Raw genomic sequence first — 16805 nt, 5'->3', positions numbered from 1 at the left:
GCTGAAAGGGACCCATGTCCAGGCTCCTCTGCAAAGTCTTGGCTTCCATTCCTGAGACTACGGTTTATGACACTTCATTTAAAAAATTGTCTTAAAAAATGTTTATTTTTGAGAGATACAGAGACAGAATGCGAGCGGGAAAAGGGCAGAGAGAGAAGGAGACACAGAATCCAAAGCAGGCTGAGCTGTCAGCACAGAGCCTGACGCGGGGCTCGAACCCATGAACTGTGAGATCATGACCTGAGCCGAAGTCGGACGCCTAACCGACTGAGCCACCCAAGAACCCCTGTGACACTTCAATTTTAACTAGAAAGTGCTGAGGTGAAGCCCACATTGTACCAGGAAATGGGATGAAAGAAATTCCAACGGGTCCACCTTTAGCAAACACGGGTTCTGACCTCCGTGACATTTTTGGTATTAGACTCTGGAGAAAAAAGCCTCATGGTAGCATTTGTGGGCACATGTGTGTGTGGATGTGTTTGCAGAGGAGGGATGGGGAACTCCCCACCACTCAGCTGCCTCTCTTGATTTGCTCAAATTTCATTTCCATTTGCTAGAGAGACATCTGCCCATTTTTCTGCCCAGCCACATTTAATGCACATCAGTGCAGCCTAGCCCTCTGTTGAGGTCAACCGCCCCCACCCCCAGGCGTCCCGGGGGGGTTAGAGCTAAAGATACACAATACTCTAAATGGAATATTGAAGATCCCCATCTGTCTGGCGGTCCCGATCAATAAATGTGAGCCCTTCCTTCCCAATTCTGTGCAAGAGACATGACACCACCTGGTTTTAAGACAAGCGTGAGATGTGGGTTTCTAAGGGTTACTGGGTGCATGCACCCAGCTGTCACACTGCTCAGCCAGGATGAGGATTATGGTCTTAATCGTGTTATTTTGTTACGAAGGCGTTCTTTTAAATTCCCCTCACCCCTTTGCCTCCAGCAAAAAAAATATACCAGTGCCTGAGAATGTAGGTGCCTTTTAGATCACTTTTCTTTGACTTGCTGAATGAATTTTTTGAAAGAGCTTTTGTTCAGGTTGTTCAAACCTAGGCGCTGTGGTTCTGGGGTACTTTGTGTGCCTTCTGCCAAATGATAAGACTGAACAACAAGACCTGTTTGTGTTTGCTTGACATGGCGCTTGAGGGAGGTAGGCAGGTCTAAGATGCCAGCTCTGGCCCCATAGAATGCCTGGCTTGTTGGCTGTGTCGGGACAGCCACTCCTTGGGGCCAGCAGTCTGAAAGCACCCTGTAGACACCACTAACCCTGCAGCAAGCAAGCGAGAGAGTAAACACGACAATTAAAAAGCTGGCTTATCAGAGGCACTCCTCGAGTCTGAGTGAGGACATCCCTGGGGCCCCGGCTAAAACACAGGCTGCACCTGTTCAGCCTGGGACTCCTCTTCACCAGACCAGAACAAAGCTGACTGGGGCAAAAGCCACCATAGCAGGTGTCAGGTTGCTCTGAGGGGATTGTCAGCTTCAAACCAGTGTGACTCAAGCTCCAGCCTGCCCCCTCCACTCAGCCCAGTTGAAGGCATTTGGGATCCCCCACCAGGGAAGGGGGAGGTGTGTACAAAGGGCTTCCTGAGAGGAGGGAGACCAAGTGAGGGGGGTCATGTCTTCCTGGCTAATAATGTTCTAATGTTGTAAATGAATGGAGGTAAGAGACAATGAATTTGTTCTTGGAAGAGCTGCTGTATCGCCAGCTTTGGGGTCATGGGCAAATCCTTTCATTTGGTGGATCTCAGCTTCCCCGTTTTTTTAAAAATGAAAGTCAGGGGCGCCTGGGTGGTTCAGTCGGTTAAGTGTCTCACTCTAGATTTCAGCTCAGGTCATGATCTCACAGGTTCGTGAAAGGGAGCCCCACAATGGGCTCTGTGCTGACAACTCAGAGCCTGCTTGGGGTTCTCTCTCTCTCTCTCTCTCTCTCTCTCTCTCTGCGCCTCACCTGCTTGTGCTCTCCCTGTTTCTCTGTCTCAAAATAAATTAATTTAAAAAATTAAAAATGAAACTCAGACTAGCTTTCAGTTCTACATTTAGTGACAGCCAGGCAGGGCAAACCTGTCGGTCACATAAGGAGGAGGAAGATCTTCAGTTTAGCAAAAGAAGGGACGGTTGCAGAGCAGATTCAATTCTCTTTTCTAAAGAATCTGAAGTCAGACATGGGAGATTTTGCTTGTGGCGCTCCCACCTACTTGGTATGCCATTTGGCGCATTGCCCGGTGGTCCACAGACTTTCTGTGGACTGATCCATTTTCCACATTGCTGCCAGGTAGATTTCTAAAGCACAAACACATGTGTTTCCTGCTTCATCCACTCCAAAGATGCCCTGCGGCCCATCAGCTAAAAGCCTAACGCATGGTAACCGGGCCCCTCTTCCCTTTCGCAGCCTTGCTTCTAGCAGGTTCATCTCAACGACCCTGCTCAAGGCCCCTAAACCTTTTGTCTCCCAGTCACAGCACACTTGGCTACTTTGTACAAGTTATCCCTTTTGCCTGGTCTAGCTGTCCAGAGAACTCATTCTCTGAAGAACCAGCTCAAATGTAGCCCTTGTGCCCCAAACCTTTGGGCCACTTCCTCCTGGGCAATTACAAAGAGCCTGCCCATCTCTCCGTGTAAGTGATGAGGCAAGAACTACATTCTAGTCAACTTGTGTGCCTGACATGCTTGACCCTCTGGATGGGATTCAAGAAATGTAACTGGCGGGAGCGCCTGGGTGGTTCATTTGGTTAAGCGACCGGCTCTTGGTTTTGGCTCAGGTCATGAACCCATGGTTCGTGGGTTCGAGCCCCGCGTCAGACTCTGGGCTGACAGTACAGAGCCTGCTCAGGATTCTCTCTGTCCCTCTCTCTCTGCCCCTCCCCTGCTTGAGCACATGCGCTCTCTCTCTCTCGCTCTCTCTCTCTCTCTCAAGATAAATAAATAAACTTAAAAAAAAAAGGGAAATGTAACTGGAAATACCCTAAGGTGACTGGATGGTTATACGTGTGAACTGAAACCCACCCCGCAGCTTCCCACATGCAGACTGACCTAAAACACTGTTTCAGAAAGTCAAAAGTAAAATACTGTAGCTGCGGACTTATGTAAATAAGTGTTTTAAAAACACTCCAGAGGGGAAAACCTTATCTAGGCATTTCGCAATGCTTTTCTGCAAAATAAAAATCAAGGGCTGCGTCCTGATATACCTCCAACCGTGTCTTCTGGGTTCCAAGAGAGAGAAATGCTAACAAGGAGTAAAATCCCGGCACCCTTCATCTTATTAATATGTAAAAAGGCTGAAGTCACATCTGTGCAAGGATCTATTTTTAGTGGACCCTACATACTAAAATCCTAGCCTTGATCTCTTAAACTATCAAGCCTACCATAAATGTTTGATGATGAACAAGCCCATAAAAAGAAAATGCGTAAAATGAATAGAGGGAGTCAATGCGTGCTCTGCCTTTTAATTACCGGCGGTTTCTGCTACAACTCTGCTCCAGGCTGGGTGCAGGCAGAGAAAACACATCAATAATTTGGGTGGTGGTGGGTGATGGGGGAAGGGTGTGAGTACTGTAAACAAATGGGTCTAACCACATCGTTATGGATGCTCTGGAAACCCGACAGAGATGGGAAGAAGAGTAAAGTCCAACCCCAGAAGGGTGGGGTTCCAAAGGGGAAAATTAAGAGATAAATAAAAGCATTCAGGACACAAATGATAATGTAGAACAGTCTTGTTTTATTACTTTTAAGTCATAAAGAGCCTTTTCCTTGTTGTTTTTTTTTTTTGTTTTGTCTTTTTTTTTCCTTTTTTTTCTTTTCTTTTTTTTTTCTTCCCATTTTACAACATACATTAAGTCATGAATCAGATGTTAGGGGATGTGGAGATGGAAGGAAAATTGGTGACGTCACAATATTTTTACAACTTTACAACAAATATAAATCTGAGTTTGTTGCATCTACCAGTGTCTAGCAAGGGTGGAAAGCAAAGGCACACTCAGGTTTATGGACCCTCCCCCCACGCGCAGTGGGGAAAAAAAAAGGGGAAGGAAATGCTTAAATGCAAAAGACCAGCTCAATACAAGTGGGCATTTCAGGGAGAACACAGCAAGTGAGGAGTTGTGGGGATGTGGGATGGAAGTTTTGACACAGGTCTCCGTAACACGGCTGAGGCAATGATGCCCACGCATGGGGGACAAGACAGTGGGTGCTGCGTGGCCAATGCTCTTGGGAGTCAAGTGTGGGGGAGAAGGTAGCAGGGGGGTGTATACCCATCACTTTCCTAAGTAAGTTCTGCATTTCCAAAGAAAAGTCAAGGTAAAAAACAATTATCCCAGTTTCTAGAAAAGACTTCATGGTTTCAGGGCACGGAATTCTCAGGAGGTGAACATTGATTCTGCTCACAAAACAAAATAAAAACAGGACAACACAAAACAGCAAAAACCTAGCCCGCACGGCAGCAAAGCTGCAAGGGATGTTTACAGGAAAGGAAGGCCATATGCACGTGTCCTCATTACACACCTAGGTCTCTGATTATGGAGGTACCACGTTTTCACCAGCCACCTCAAAATTGTCCAAAATAGTCTTTTTTTGAAAGTTTTTTTCTTTTAAAGACAAGACTAAACCCAGAAGATCAAACTGGAAATAAAAAGAAATAAAGAGGCCACCAAATATACTGTTTAACTGTTTAAGAACACAACAACCCAAAACAATGCTCACCGTTTACAGTATGTTGACAATTTTTTTGTTCATGATAGAGTAAACAAAAGTCCCCTCTGTGTGCTCCAGCTAATGAAAACCAGGGGGGAGCACACACCCTCCCACCCCGCCCCCGTACAAACAATAACAACACAAGGATGAAGAAAGTTTTTAAAAAATTAAAAATCTTCCACCCCAGTCAGTGTTTTTGCAGCATCCGTTGTGATTGGCTTTGTACTTGGAGTTACTCATCCATCATAGCAGGGACCAGCCCGCCTGCATCTATTTCCACGTCATTTCTTTGTGTGTAGCGCACGTGTGTGCTGAGCCCATGGCTTGGAGACACCTCCCAGGTGCCTGGCAACCGCACACAGCGTGTTCTCCAGCCAGAGGACACAGCAGAAATGAGGAGCTGGGACGTTAGACCCTTCTCTGCTGGCCAATGAGGATATCACCATGTTGAAATGATCTGAGAATATAAGGGAAGGAGGGAACGCTGGAGGGAGAAAGGGTATTGCCACCCACAACACTGGGGGCCATGCTTGGTAGCACAGCCAAGGGGTGGGTGGAGTTGGCACTAGAAGGAAGTGTGAATCGGAGGGCGTGGTGCCGCCCAGCTCTCCCAGGCTGCAGGATTATTACCATCACCACTACATTCTTCTTCCATCTGCTAGATGCTAATCTTCCAGAGGGCTGGAGTGGGGGTGGGGGGGAGGGAGGGTCAAATAAATATCTGCATTTATTTCAAAAGGGGGGGGGGAAGTGGATCATAACGACAGTTTACAAGTGTACACAACTCAGGGTGTAAGGCACAAATTTACATGTGGAAAAGAGGCTATTCACAGATGTAACCCCACGAAAAACCCGTGTGAGCAAACCATTAATTTATGCAAGGTAGCAGCCAGCGTATTAATTAGTTCACACCTTTAGTGGATTTTGTTTGCGGTCTCACATGCAAGGTGAAATGAGATGGGTATCACAAGCTGGTGCCTTCACAGAAAGTAGGAACCACTGACAAAGCCATGTTGGCAGAAATGGGACATGGATGTGTCATTCTAAAAGTTCCTCTCCCGGTTGCTTTCGAAGTTAGGATCTGGAAGGACTTTTAAGCTAATTAATTTTTTGCATGTTACAGGCCAGAGACCTGGCCAGCAAATTAACTGGTTGATTTGAATAAATATTCCCCTGTCAACTTTTTTCCTTTAGCTAGAGATCAGACAGTCCAAACACAAAGCTCAGAATTCCAGCTCCAACTTATTTACTCAGTGAATTTATTGTAAAAATAAACTCAATTATTCCAGTTAATGGATTTCACGTTAAATAGTTTAACTTTCAAGGGGCTTTCTGAAGAGCTGTTCATAGGATGGTATATGGAAGAGTCCTTTCCTTAAGGAAAAAAAAAAGGGTGAACAATAAATAAAGAGTTACTTGCGTTAACGGTCACGTTATTTCATTAAAAGAGAGGAGCAGAAATCTATGACATAGTTGCCCAACATGGCATTAATCTGCTAATAACAGAAAGCTGTAACACTGGTGGGCATTTCACAGTATCTGAGCATAGTAAACTTCTGCCATTGTTAAAGTCTGAGTTAGAATTATCAATGAATCCTTTATTTTTTTGTCTTTTGAATTTTCATGATTTTTAAAAATGTATTTGTGTTTTGCAGGTGGAACGCCAGCCCTGCTCGGCAGCGCCCCGTGCGGTCATGGACAAAGACGTTGCAGTCGTTCACCTGTGTGTGCGTGTGTGTGTGCGTGTGTGTGGGTGCGCGCGCTGCGCGCGCGTGTTTGTGGGTGCGCGCGCACGTGGGTGTGAGAGCCTGTGCACGTGCGCGGATGCGCGCGCGCATGCGTGTGGGGGTGGGGGGTGGGTGGCTATGTGCTTTTGGCTCATGTTTGTGATGATAATTTAAGTCTTTCGTGAGTCCGACCTGTTGCACGGTGTTCCGGGAGAGTGAAGTCCGAGAATGGAGGTGAGTCCCGCGTCGCAAACCTTCACCAAACCACGTGGCCCAATTTCCCAGAGTCCCCCGGCATCCCCGAGGGGGACCCAGCGTCCTCTGCTCCGCCGCGGCCATCTTGGTCTGGTGGGTACTCAGGCAGTGGAGGGCCTCGCCGAGCTGAGCGCGCGCCTGGCCTTTCCCGCTGGTTCGACACCTGACCCCTCCCCCTGGGATTATGTACACGCGTCATTGGGCTTCATGGATGTGGAAAGGGGGGCAAAGGAGGGTTTGGGGGGTACGTCCGGCTTTAGCGAGGGTGTGCGCTTCAGCCCCGACCTCGTCAGCGAGTTGTAGGCGTTGAGGCTGGGCTGCCGCGAAACAGTCACGGCCTGGCCGGAGGGTGGCGCGCCGTGCACCTGGATCGAGTCCACCCGCTGCGGGGCGGGGGGCGGGTTGTCTCCCCGGCCAAAGCTCTGGTTTCTGGACAGGTGGGAGGAATTGGAGCAGTTAGTATTGTTTCTTTTGAGAGTGGTGGCCTGGTGGCTTCTCGTGAGCGAGTTCGTGGGGTAGCTCCTCTTATAGTCAAGGCCGTAGGAGGAGGAGTGGTGCATTTCCAGCCGCTTGCTCAGGCCGTTCTGAGACATGGAGGCTCCCGGAGGGCCCAGGGAGGCCTCCCGCTGGGGGACTTTGGGGGGCAGGCTGTCCAGGTTCTCCACGAGGTTCACCCCGTGGTTGGGACTCTTGCTGCTGAGATGCTCCTTGATGGTCTTATACTCCAGGGTGGCCGCCTGGTCCTCCAGCGCCATCTGGGCCACCTCGCTCATTTTGGGCTGGTCCACGTACTCATGCGGATAGCCCTGCTGCGTGATGGGCAGGACCACCACGCTGGGGATGTGGCTGGGGGAGGCCCGGAGGGGCAGGTCCGTGGGGATCACGGGGGAGCCCATGGGGGGCATGTCCTTGGTGCACGCATTGATGAGGTTCTGGTTCCTCTCCCACTCGCGGCTGCCGCGGCTGGGCTTCCGCTTCTGCTGCAGTGTTGGGGTGGACTCCGGGGTGGGCAAGGCCGCCAGGTCTAAGTGGTGCTGATCAGCCTTGATGAGCATCTTGGCCGTGTTGCCGGGAGTGGCGAGCTTGCCGTTGTGCATGAGTGGTGTGAGGATGGCCTCCGGCTTCGGGTCTTTGGACTGGCTGTCCCCAAAGAGGCCGCTGAGCTTGGTGACGCTGCTCATGGAGCCCCGGCGCGAGTGGGTGAGCTCCTTCTCTTTCCGCTGCACGGCGGACACGTCTTTGCGCCTGTGGTCACAGACGCAATAGACGATGATGCCGGAGAAGACGGCCCCCATGACAAAAGCCAGGATGACCGCAATGGCCAAGAGGGTGACGGGCACGAGCTGGTCATGGCCTTTGAGGTAACTTTCCCGAATCACTCCTGCAATAGACATCGCATACAGTTTTAAGACATGAAAGCACACCGCGAGGCTTATTTTGGTTTGAAGTTCACCCCGTTAATTAATAACAGTAATAAGTGACAATAGCACCTCTGCACAACTTGTCTTGGGGCGCAGCTTGCCAAACGTTAACTAATTAACCCCCCCCCCCCCCCCCCCCGTAGAGTATGCAAATAGACTTCCTTTGTTGCTTCTTTGTGTTCTGAAAAAGTGCTTTAACCTCTGTCAAGTATATGCTCTTTCTACTTTGTTTCAGCCCCTGGAATATGATGATTTTTCATTTCCAGAATTTGTTCCTCCTCCTTTCCCCCTTCATCTTTTTTCCATCTTACCCTCATAACATTGGGATAATGGAGATATTTTGAGTACGGGAGAGGAAGAGGCAACAATTGTATGCCCATTAAATGAACAAATGGCACAACCCTCTAGGCTTCCAGGGTCTTTTCTTATGACTTCTTTGTGGGGCCCGTGGCCTCTATCTGGAGAAAAGCTGTGTTTGCATTTCAGGCAACTGGAGGAAAGAGCACGTGTGTCATTTACAGTGAAAGAAAACAGTTAAAGCTCACATTACAAATGTTTATGCTGATTTTGTATCATCCTTCTCAAAAAAAAAAAAAAAAACCCACAAAAACCCATGTGCACTCAATTTCAGGTAAATATGCTGAATATGTGAATGAAGCTCTTCCTTCCTTAAACTGAAAGAATATTTAAGGGGAAGAAAAAGACCATTTGGGGCCCTGTAGTGGGTTTGAGAAGCGTCAGGTCTCATTATTACAGTTAGGGTTTGCTGCCACGGTGAGATTCTTCTGCAGAGCTAATCTCTTCAATTTAATAAAAATTATGTGACTACACCCGTCAATAATCTTACACTACATTAACCGAGATGCTGTATTTTTGAAGAAAGTTGCTTTCTCCCTGTTCCTGCTTAATCAGCCACCAAGCTGAGAGACTCTAATCAAATGGAAACACTGAAGCTCTTAGTTTTTAATACCAAGTGAGAATACACATCACAATTGTCAGATCTTAAGTGCTTGATGCGGTAGCTAAAAACAAAATCTCAAATACCTCAATTCCTGCCTCTGGAGAGTGAAAGAACATGAATACGTTAGAGATACTGCATGGGCTGAGGAAATATAAACATTGTTCCTATTATGGAAATGATAGTAAGACAGAAAATGTACCTTCTTTGGTCTCAGGAGAAACATTTTTCATCTACTAAATCAACTCTTTCTGGAATATGTTTAATGTATTTTACTGGCAGATATTGCTGGCACAGAATTAGAATGAAGCAAAATGAAACTCTTACCCCTTCCTAAACCCACAACCTGCAACCCTTCAACTTCTGCTGAGATACTTTGTAACCATCACAGCTGAGACCTTGAAGAAGTGCAGCTTTGTCATGGCATCTTTCTGCTAAAATATTTTGATTGGTGAAGCCGTGGTTTTAAAACTCAGAAGCCTTTGCCTGTGGAAAAGAACATTCTCTTTCTCTTTTCTTTCTAAACATTCCTCCTCCCCTCAGTTGTGACATCACAGTTGGTTGCTGTGGAAATGATTGTCCTGTGACAAAGGATTGTGACTTCAGGGGCGAATAAATAGAAGCAGCAGATACCTCTTGAGAAACAAAGATTCTGTGATTAAACAAATGCCCTTGGTAATGAAGGGCAGAGCAGACACTTCACCCAGGGAAAAAGTCTGTAAGATGGCAAGATTCTGAATAATTTCCAAATGTGACACTTCTCAAATATTTCCAGATTTATCTTCGTGAACTTTTAAGGGGGTAGAAACAGAGAAGCAAAAAACAGCAGGGGATTCAGCTATAACTCACACCTTTTATATCGTGGAGCTTCCCAAACGGTGAGGTGCCTTGCATTTAAATCTGTTTTAATACCTAGTCACAGAGGAACTGTGCTAATGAAAATTTCTTCCTTAAATTTGCATTTCCTTGTTGTAATGCTGAAATAGCAACTGATTTTCATTCGGTTTTGATTATGTTTGGTGTTCTATTGAACATCATTTTTAACCACCTACATACAATGGCACAAAAATGTACACCTGTGAATAAAATGGGTTTGATTTCCCTCATTGACTTGGTGATCTCAGTGAATTTTAACCACAGGGTAGACCTCGCCCATGGGGTGGGGGTGGGGGGAACTAGGTAAATTTTTCTTAGTGGGTATTTCATGGATCTCTTCTTGGCAACACTATTTATGGGGCTGTGTCTTCCCAATAAATGCATACTTATAATAGGTAGTTATCTACAGTTGACTTTGGTATTTTACAATTTAAATTGCCTCTCAGCTTGAGAGGAACTGGGAAAGAAGAATAAGGCTAAAGCAGTCCCATGTATTTTATTCATTATTTAATTGGGAAAAATGTAAAAGTTTCAAGGTTATCCAGGGCTGCTTTACTTTTAGTTCCCAAATATTCCTCTTTGATGTCTGAAGGTCCTTGACTGTCTTAATCTCATGGAAAGCACTTGCATTTTTACTGGGAAGAACATTTTTAAGGGAATAACATTTGAGTTCAAGTTTTTGGTTGTTAACAAATCAAGTAGGGTCTGACCTTTGAGAAAAATGGTGTCTCACCCCTCCCCCGTCCCCCCCCATCTCATTATGTTATGTAAATAGTGCCCTTAAAAAACTTGCATCCCTTCAGTTTTGAGATCACTACCATGAAGCAGGTGGCTTCCCTCATCTGCTTGTGTAAATTCAGAAATCCCATGTCCAAAGTTGGAAATAGATCAGAGATTAAGTTGAAAGAGCAGTCAAGAAGACAAGTTCTAAGTTATTCTTGGAAAATGCCTTCCAAACTTAAAGCTTTCTGCTTATATCGTGAAAAGGGCAAAGGGGCATTCATGGAAATGATTGCATCAACTTTGTGACATTGGTCACTGTCAAGAACTAAACACACTGGGTTTGTCAGAGGGGTGGGGGTGCAACCAGCACTAGCGGTCTCCCAAGGCCTGGGGTCTTAAGCTCCCACTTGCTGTTGTGTGACCTTTCTGGCAGGTGACTTATCGTCTCTGGGCCTCAGTTGTTTCATTTGCAACTCTTAAAGCCTTCCGGGGTTCTTGCAAGAATCTAATGAAGTGACGAATAAGAAAGAACTTAAATGCTGTAGTTTGCTGGACAAATCTGAAGGTCAAAAGAAGCCACAGAAGAGAAGTGGGTTAGTAGCTCACTGAGGGCATAAGAGTAATAGTCACAGCTGCTCCATTTCATTCCATTTGTTATGTATGGGTCTCCCTGGGGAGGAGGGCGGACCTGCCCTTCCCAGCTCCAGACCTTGTGCTGTCCAAATGCTGCCAAAGGGATGATGTGTTGAGGCAACGTAAGAGAGCACATACCTCTGTTTCAGGACTGCCTGTAGGTTCTGCATTGTGAAGTAAGTAAAACAACAAAAGCGGGAAATGTTGAACAAAACACGGTGATTATAGACTTCTGGTGGACTAATAATCTTGGATTCAGCTCCTTGAGGGCAGGGACTCTAGTTTATATGCATTTATAACCTTTACTATCACCAGGGATCTTAGTTGGGCACTTGATAAATGATTATTGAATAAATGGGTTTGCAGTACATTGTAGAGACCCTTTTAAGTGGGCCTCTAAAGTTGGTGGGTCATTTTTGGAGTGACCATAACCTGAAGTCACAGAACCAAATTAGATCTCCATCCATAGAACAGAATATAATAATACTAACATCCATTAGACAAAACAAATTTATAAAGGTGCTCCGTGTATGTTCAAAATGATAATGAGGAACTATTTGAAAAATCAAAAGAAATTCATTCTGGGATAATTCCAAAAGAGATGTTGAGGGTAAATGAGTTATTTGTAACAACTGGGTGCTCTGGTGGAATTAAATAATTGAATAATTCAAAAAAAATACAACTCTTTAAAGGGAGCTGGCTGAACATCATTGCTTCTGATGTTGCATGGAAATCCTGGGGAAGTGGAGGGGCCTTTGTAGGGTGGCATACTCCATCTCCAGGTATCTCGCTCCCCGCACCCCCCCCCTCCCCCCCCAACTAGGAGGACCAATAAGAGTTGGCTTCTCTATCCTGGGGCATTGAAATGCCTTCCTCTACCAACTCCTGGGCCTTTTACTCTCACCAGTCGAAAATGGGGCATATAATGAAAACAGTATCTGTAACAGCCTTTGCATTGATTCATTAACCACCAACTATTTCTCACCAGTCATGAGGTGCTAAATGGTTATTCTTTCCACCTTCCTATTGCAGGAAGCAAGGCACACAATGGCTTAGAGATTTCTCTGAAATCATGTCTTAAATTGGCAGAACTGAGAAAGAATAGAATCTTCACTTTTTTCCCCCTGAGGTGAGAGAGTTTTTAGATGCTGGAGGGTTGCAGAGGGAGGTCTCAGAGGGACAATTTTAAGCTCTTTGGAGGCTGAAGCCATGAAAAGATTATGAACAACCCCACCCTCCAGGCCCTGCAAAATGTAATTAAAATAAGAACAGTTACAAACTTCAAGGAAGTCCAACACAATTCTAACTTTTCCCACGATGACCACATGAAGGCATATTGAAATTTCAAACACCAGATTGTTATATATAATAAGGTTTCCAGTAGCCCTTCTCTTGGGTTCTCTACAATTGCCTAGTCTGCCCTGGAAGCCCAGTGCCAGGCTCTGGGACAGCAGACCTCAGAAAAGATGCCCTCTTGGACTGTAATGTTCTTGGTGCCTTCAGCAGGCATCTACTGAGCACAGACCAAAGCACTGTGCCAGGTTGTGGAGAGACAAAGGTGAAGGAGGCACAAACTCTGCGATCCAGTTAAGGGAGAGGGCAGGTGCTCACATGTGAGCATCCAAAGTGTTTGGAAGCATCAAGAGATACACTGCTTCTGCTTCAGCCTAGGAAGTGGTGTTTAAGGCAGGCCTTAAGGATGTGGAGGATGGCAGCTGAAGCAGCAGTAAGAACCAATGCACAGAGGGAAGGAAGTGAAAGCTGTATTCATAATGGTCGATAGTTGAACTCCCATCTAGTCACTCATGCTATAGACACCAGCCACTTGGCTATCCTCTCACTTGCTTCTGGACTTTCACATAGTCTCTTCCCTCTGTCCTGAATATCCCTGCTCACCTCCCACTCCTCTGACCCTCTCCTTTAGGCCTCGACTTAAAAGAGGAAGCCTTCTCCAACTTCTTCCAACTGGGTTAGCTCTTTCCTAAGTTCCCCAGAGACCTTAACTTCTCTCTCTTAACTCATCACTTTTACATTACTGTACGTTTGTTCTTCTCTAGGAGGGAGATATACCCCTAAATTCCCAGGCATAAAGGTGCTCGGTAAATATCTGTTAAATAGTGAATGAATGCATGAGTACTTGTAGAGGCAACAGAAGAGTGAGAGCTGATCACCATTTGGAAGCAGGCTGTGAAAAGCCTTGAATGACTGAAAAAGACATGGTGGACAAGCCAGTTTTGGAAGGAAAGTCTTGGTTAACTTACCTGCAATTCTAAGGGTTGTCTTGCCTGAGAAGGCTGACTTTCAGCTTACTCTGCTTGATGTTGACTCCATTATTCGAAAAAACTACTGGCTTCAGAGTCAACAGCTTTGCCTCAGAAGTACAGGTAGTCCGCCTGAGTTTACTATAACTTTTTAAAATTAAAACTTGTTCTCCACTATACTTATCCGCTGTATCCTACAGAAGCTGGGAGATGTCTGTTCTATCAAAGCATGCAACAAGACACACAAACGAAAAGTACACAAAATCACTGCACCTGTTAAGCTAAATACCAAGGAGGAGCCCTCCCCATCCCCACCAATTACCTTGCTAAGTATAGGAGCCCCTGGCAGCTAGGACCTTGAAATGGTTAAGTGTGCACTTTCCCCTCTCACCCCTGTTCACTGGACTGCCTGTTTCAGAGCTGCTGTGATATGATGGATGTGTCTGTCTCCATAGTGAAGTGATTAATAGGCATCTGTGTAAAGCAGACCCGATGACCACAAAGACAACAAAGCCTCTCTGTGTCCTTTAGAGACATATGCAAAGGCAAAAAGGAGAATGGACATTTCCTTCGCCGCGGAGCCAGAGAGAGTTTCGTGTTGGGTCTGAGAGCTAACAAAGATGGCAAAACACCAAGAAAAGCCCCCGGAGTAGGATCCCCTAAAAATAAACCCTTGATTTTCCTTTATAGTAAGACAAGCCTGCAATTTCCTTGAAATCCTCATAACAACTTGGGTGAATGGAATCTAACAACCCAATTTTTCTTGTTTGAAAATCTTATTGCAACAGAATGCCAGGCTGACAGTCCTACAAGGCACTATGAATGAATGAACCAATCATAGGCCAGGCATCATGGATGCTAACCACAGTGGACAGGCTGTAATCCCTGTTAAGGAGAGAAGAAAACAAATAGGGGAAAAACCCTCGCTGGAGACAATTTATCCTCAAAGCCATGCCCCACCCGATGGAGATGACCATACTGAAAACGCAGTGGGAACTCTCTGTGGTTATCTCGGCAGGAAGGAGCCTTCTTCTTGTCTTGGGGCATAACGTGATCCAGATGGCTTAAGAATAAACTGAACCGCCAGCAGCCTTGGAAATGGGCTCAGAGTTTATAACTCAAACTTTCCTTTTCCTTTTTATTTTCCTTTTTTTTTTTTTTTTTTCCTGGCAGGCTGAAGATTAGGTACTAGGAGGCGCCATGGTCTTCAAGATGTATGAAGTTAATGACTGATCATGCCAAAGTAGAGGCAGCTTCCTGGCTGCTTAATATCCTCAGTTCAGAAGCTGTTTTAAAACTCACATATTGAAATAGTGCTTACTGTGGTTGTCTGTGGGTGAATCTACTTCCAGTTCTCTCACCTTTGAAATTGATGCATTTTTTAAATTGTTGTTGGGATGCCATCACAGGTAGAAAAGGGAGAACGAGCATGAAGTTCGTTCTATTTCACATTTTTTAGAGGAGAAATAGCTTCATTTTCCCTTGTGTCAGTGGGAATCCTGGCATCTCTGATCCTTCTCTGCTGTACCCTTTTAGACACGGCACCACCAATGGGAATGCTACCTCCGTAGCATGGATTGAAGTCTAGATTGGGAGTCATGATGAGATAACTTTTAAAAGCCATATTCTGAAATGTGGGTCAGTGTTTTCACATGTTAGAACTATCACTGTCTTTGTAAAGGTGATGATCATTTCAGATGGGCAAAGTTTTAGCAAAATTTGCATGGTTTATTTTCCTTTTTTTTTTTTTTTTAAAGGTTTTCTTTCTAATTAGACTGGAAACCGAGTGTCTAAGGAGTTTCTTCTGAAACCAGACAAAACATTTCTATTTTCCGACTTTCTAATCCCATCTTCTTCCTTTGCTCTCACAAGGCATCAAAACCACAAAATGGGGAAGTGGATCTCCCACTAAAATTTCACTAATACTGTTAAATTCAGGTGATTCTTTGGATTATTTTCAGCGCTTTGATTTTTTTTCTCCACAAAGCAAAGACGACACAAATAGGAGGAAACAAGGCTGTTTGAATACTAAAGCTGCCAACTTAAACTTGCTGGAGATGTCATTCTTGGGATCTGGATTATGAATGAGGCTGGGTGTTACTGGTCAAGAACATGAACTGGTCAAGAACATGAACATAACGACCTGGGCTTAAGTCTTGGCTTTAGAACTAACGAGCTTTGTGATCTTGGACAAGTCACTTAGTCCCTCTGAGCATTAGTGGTGTTGGCTAGCAGATGGGTGTCATTGGAAGGATTTAATAGATTAAACGAATGAACGCATGTAAAGCACTTGGCATTGTGCAGGGCATTTGTTAATGGTCAATGTACTGTAATGGAAGTGTTTCTAGAATTTTGGACAGGTTACCTGCCTTGTACAGGGTCCAAGGTAGACTGTTTTAATGTGACACTTTGGTAGGGTTTGATTGTGTCAGCCAAGAGTAGAAAAGTCAAGATTTAAAAAAAAAACGGGACGCCTGGGTGGCTCAGTCGGTTAGGCGTCTGACTTCGGCTCAGGTCATGATCTCTCAGTTCATGGGTTCGAGCCCCACATCGGGCTCTGTGCTGACAGCTCAGAGCCTGGAGCCTGCTTCCAATTCTGTCTCCCTCTCTGCCCCTCCCTCACTCATGTTTTGTCTCTCTCTTTCAAACATAACATATACGTTAAAAAATTAAAAATAAAAAAATAAAACAAAATATTAGAGAAGGACCTTAAGTAGGATAACACATAACAACTTGGAAAGTGTCCCAAATCAGTGCTGCTCGATACCAGCATCACCTGGAACTTGTTAAACATACAAATCCCCGGGTCCTACCCAGACTTTCTGAATCAGAACCTCTGGCGTTGGGGCTCAGAAATTTGTGTTTTAACAAGGCCTCCAGATGATTCTTATTTTCACTACAACTTGAGCAACACTGCCCTGCGTGACACGAATGGTATGCCAGAAAATGAACGTTTAGTTTTAAAGTCCAGCCTCATGGACTACTGAGGCAATGCATTGCCAGACTTTCAACATGATTTCTAAAATAAATAAATAAATGCGGTGCTCCGTGGTCAAAGTATGAGGCTTTCGTGGGTCTCGGGTACGACCGTTCTTTACTGCGGTTACCGTATTCTGACAAAGAATACGAAGTTGATGTGATTTTGTTAGACAAACAAATCCCTCACACTTTCCCTTGGTACCTGACAGAAGCTTGACATATGGCCGAAAACACAGCAGCGCTGCTGTAAGAGAACCAGCCCAATTTGCTAGAGCCGAGAGCTGTT

At 45.4% G+C, this 16805-nt stretch overlaps 1 protein-coding gene across 3 annotated transcripts in view; it reads right to left on the bottom strand.

Moving 5' to 3' along the window:
* Positions 1-6456: 6456 nt before the first annotated feature.
* SEMA6A (semaphorin 6A) overlaps positions 6457-16805 on the bottom strand; it is a 132128-nt gene continuing 121779 nt past the window's right edge. For all 3 annotated transcript variants that reach the window (XM_019469593.2, XM_019469594.2, XM_019469595.2), the window contains one exon: positions 6457-8049. In XM_019469593.2, coding sequence (XP_019325138.2) covers positions 6851-8049 — 1199 coding nt within the window. In that variant the 3' untranslated portion in view covers positions 6457-6850. The remainder of the gene's footprint in view (positions 8050-16805) is intronic.

The sequence above is a fragment of the Panthera pardus genome, unplaced genomic scaffold (genome assembly GCF_024362965.1).
Source record: "Panthera pardus isolate Hobbes unplaced genomic scaffold, ASM2436296v1 HiC_scaffold_2, whole genome shotgun sequence".
NCBI classification, from domain to species: Eukaryota; Metazoa; Chordata; class Mammalia; order Carnivora; family Felidae; genus Panthera; species Panthera pardus.
This window is presented reverse-complemented; position numbering and strand designations above follow the sequence as displayed.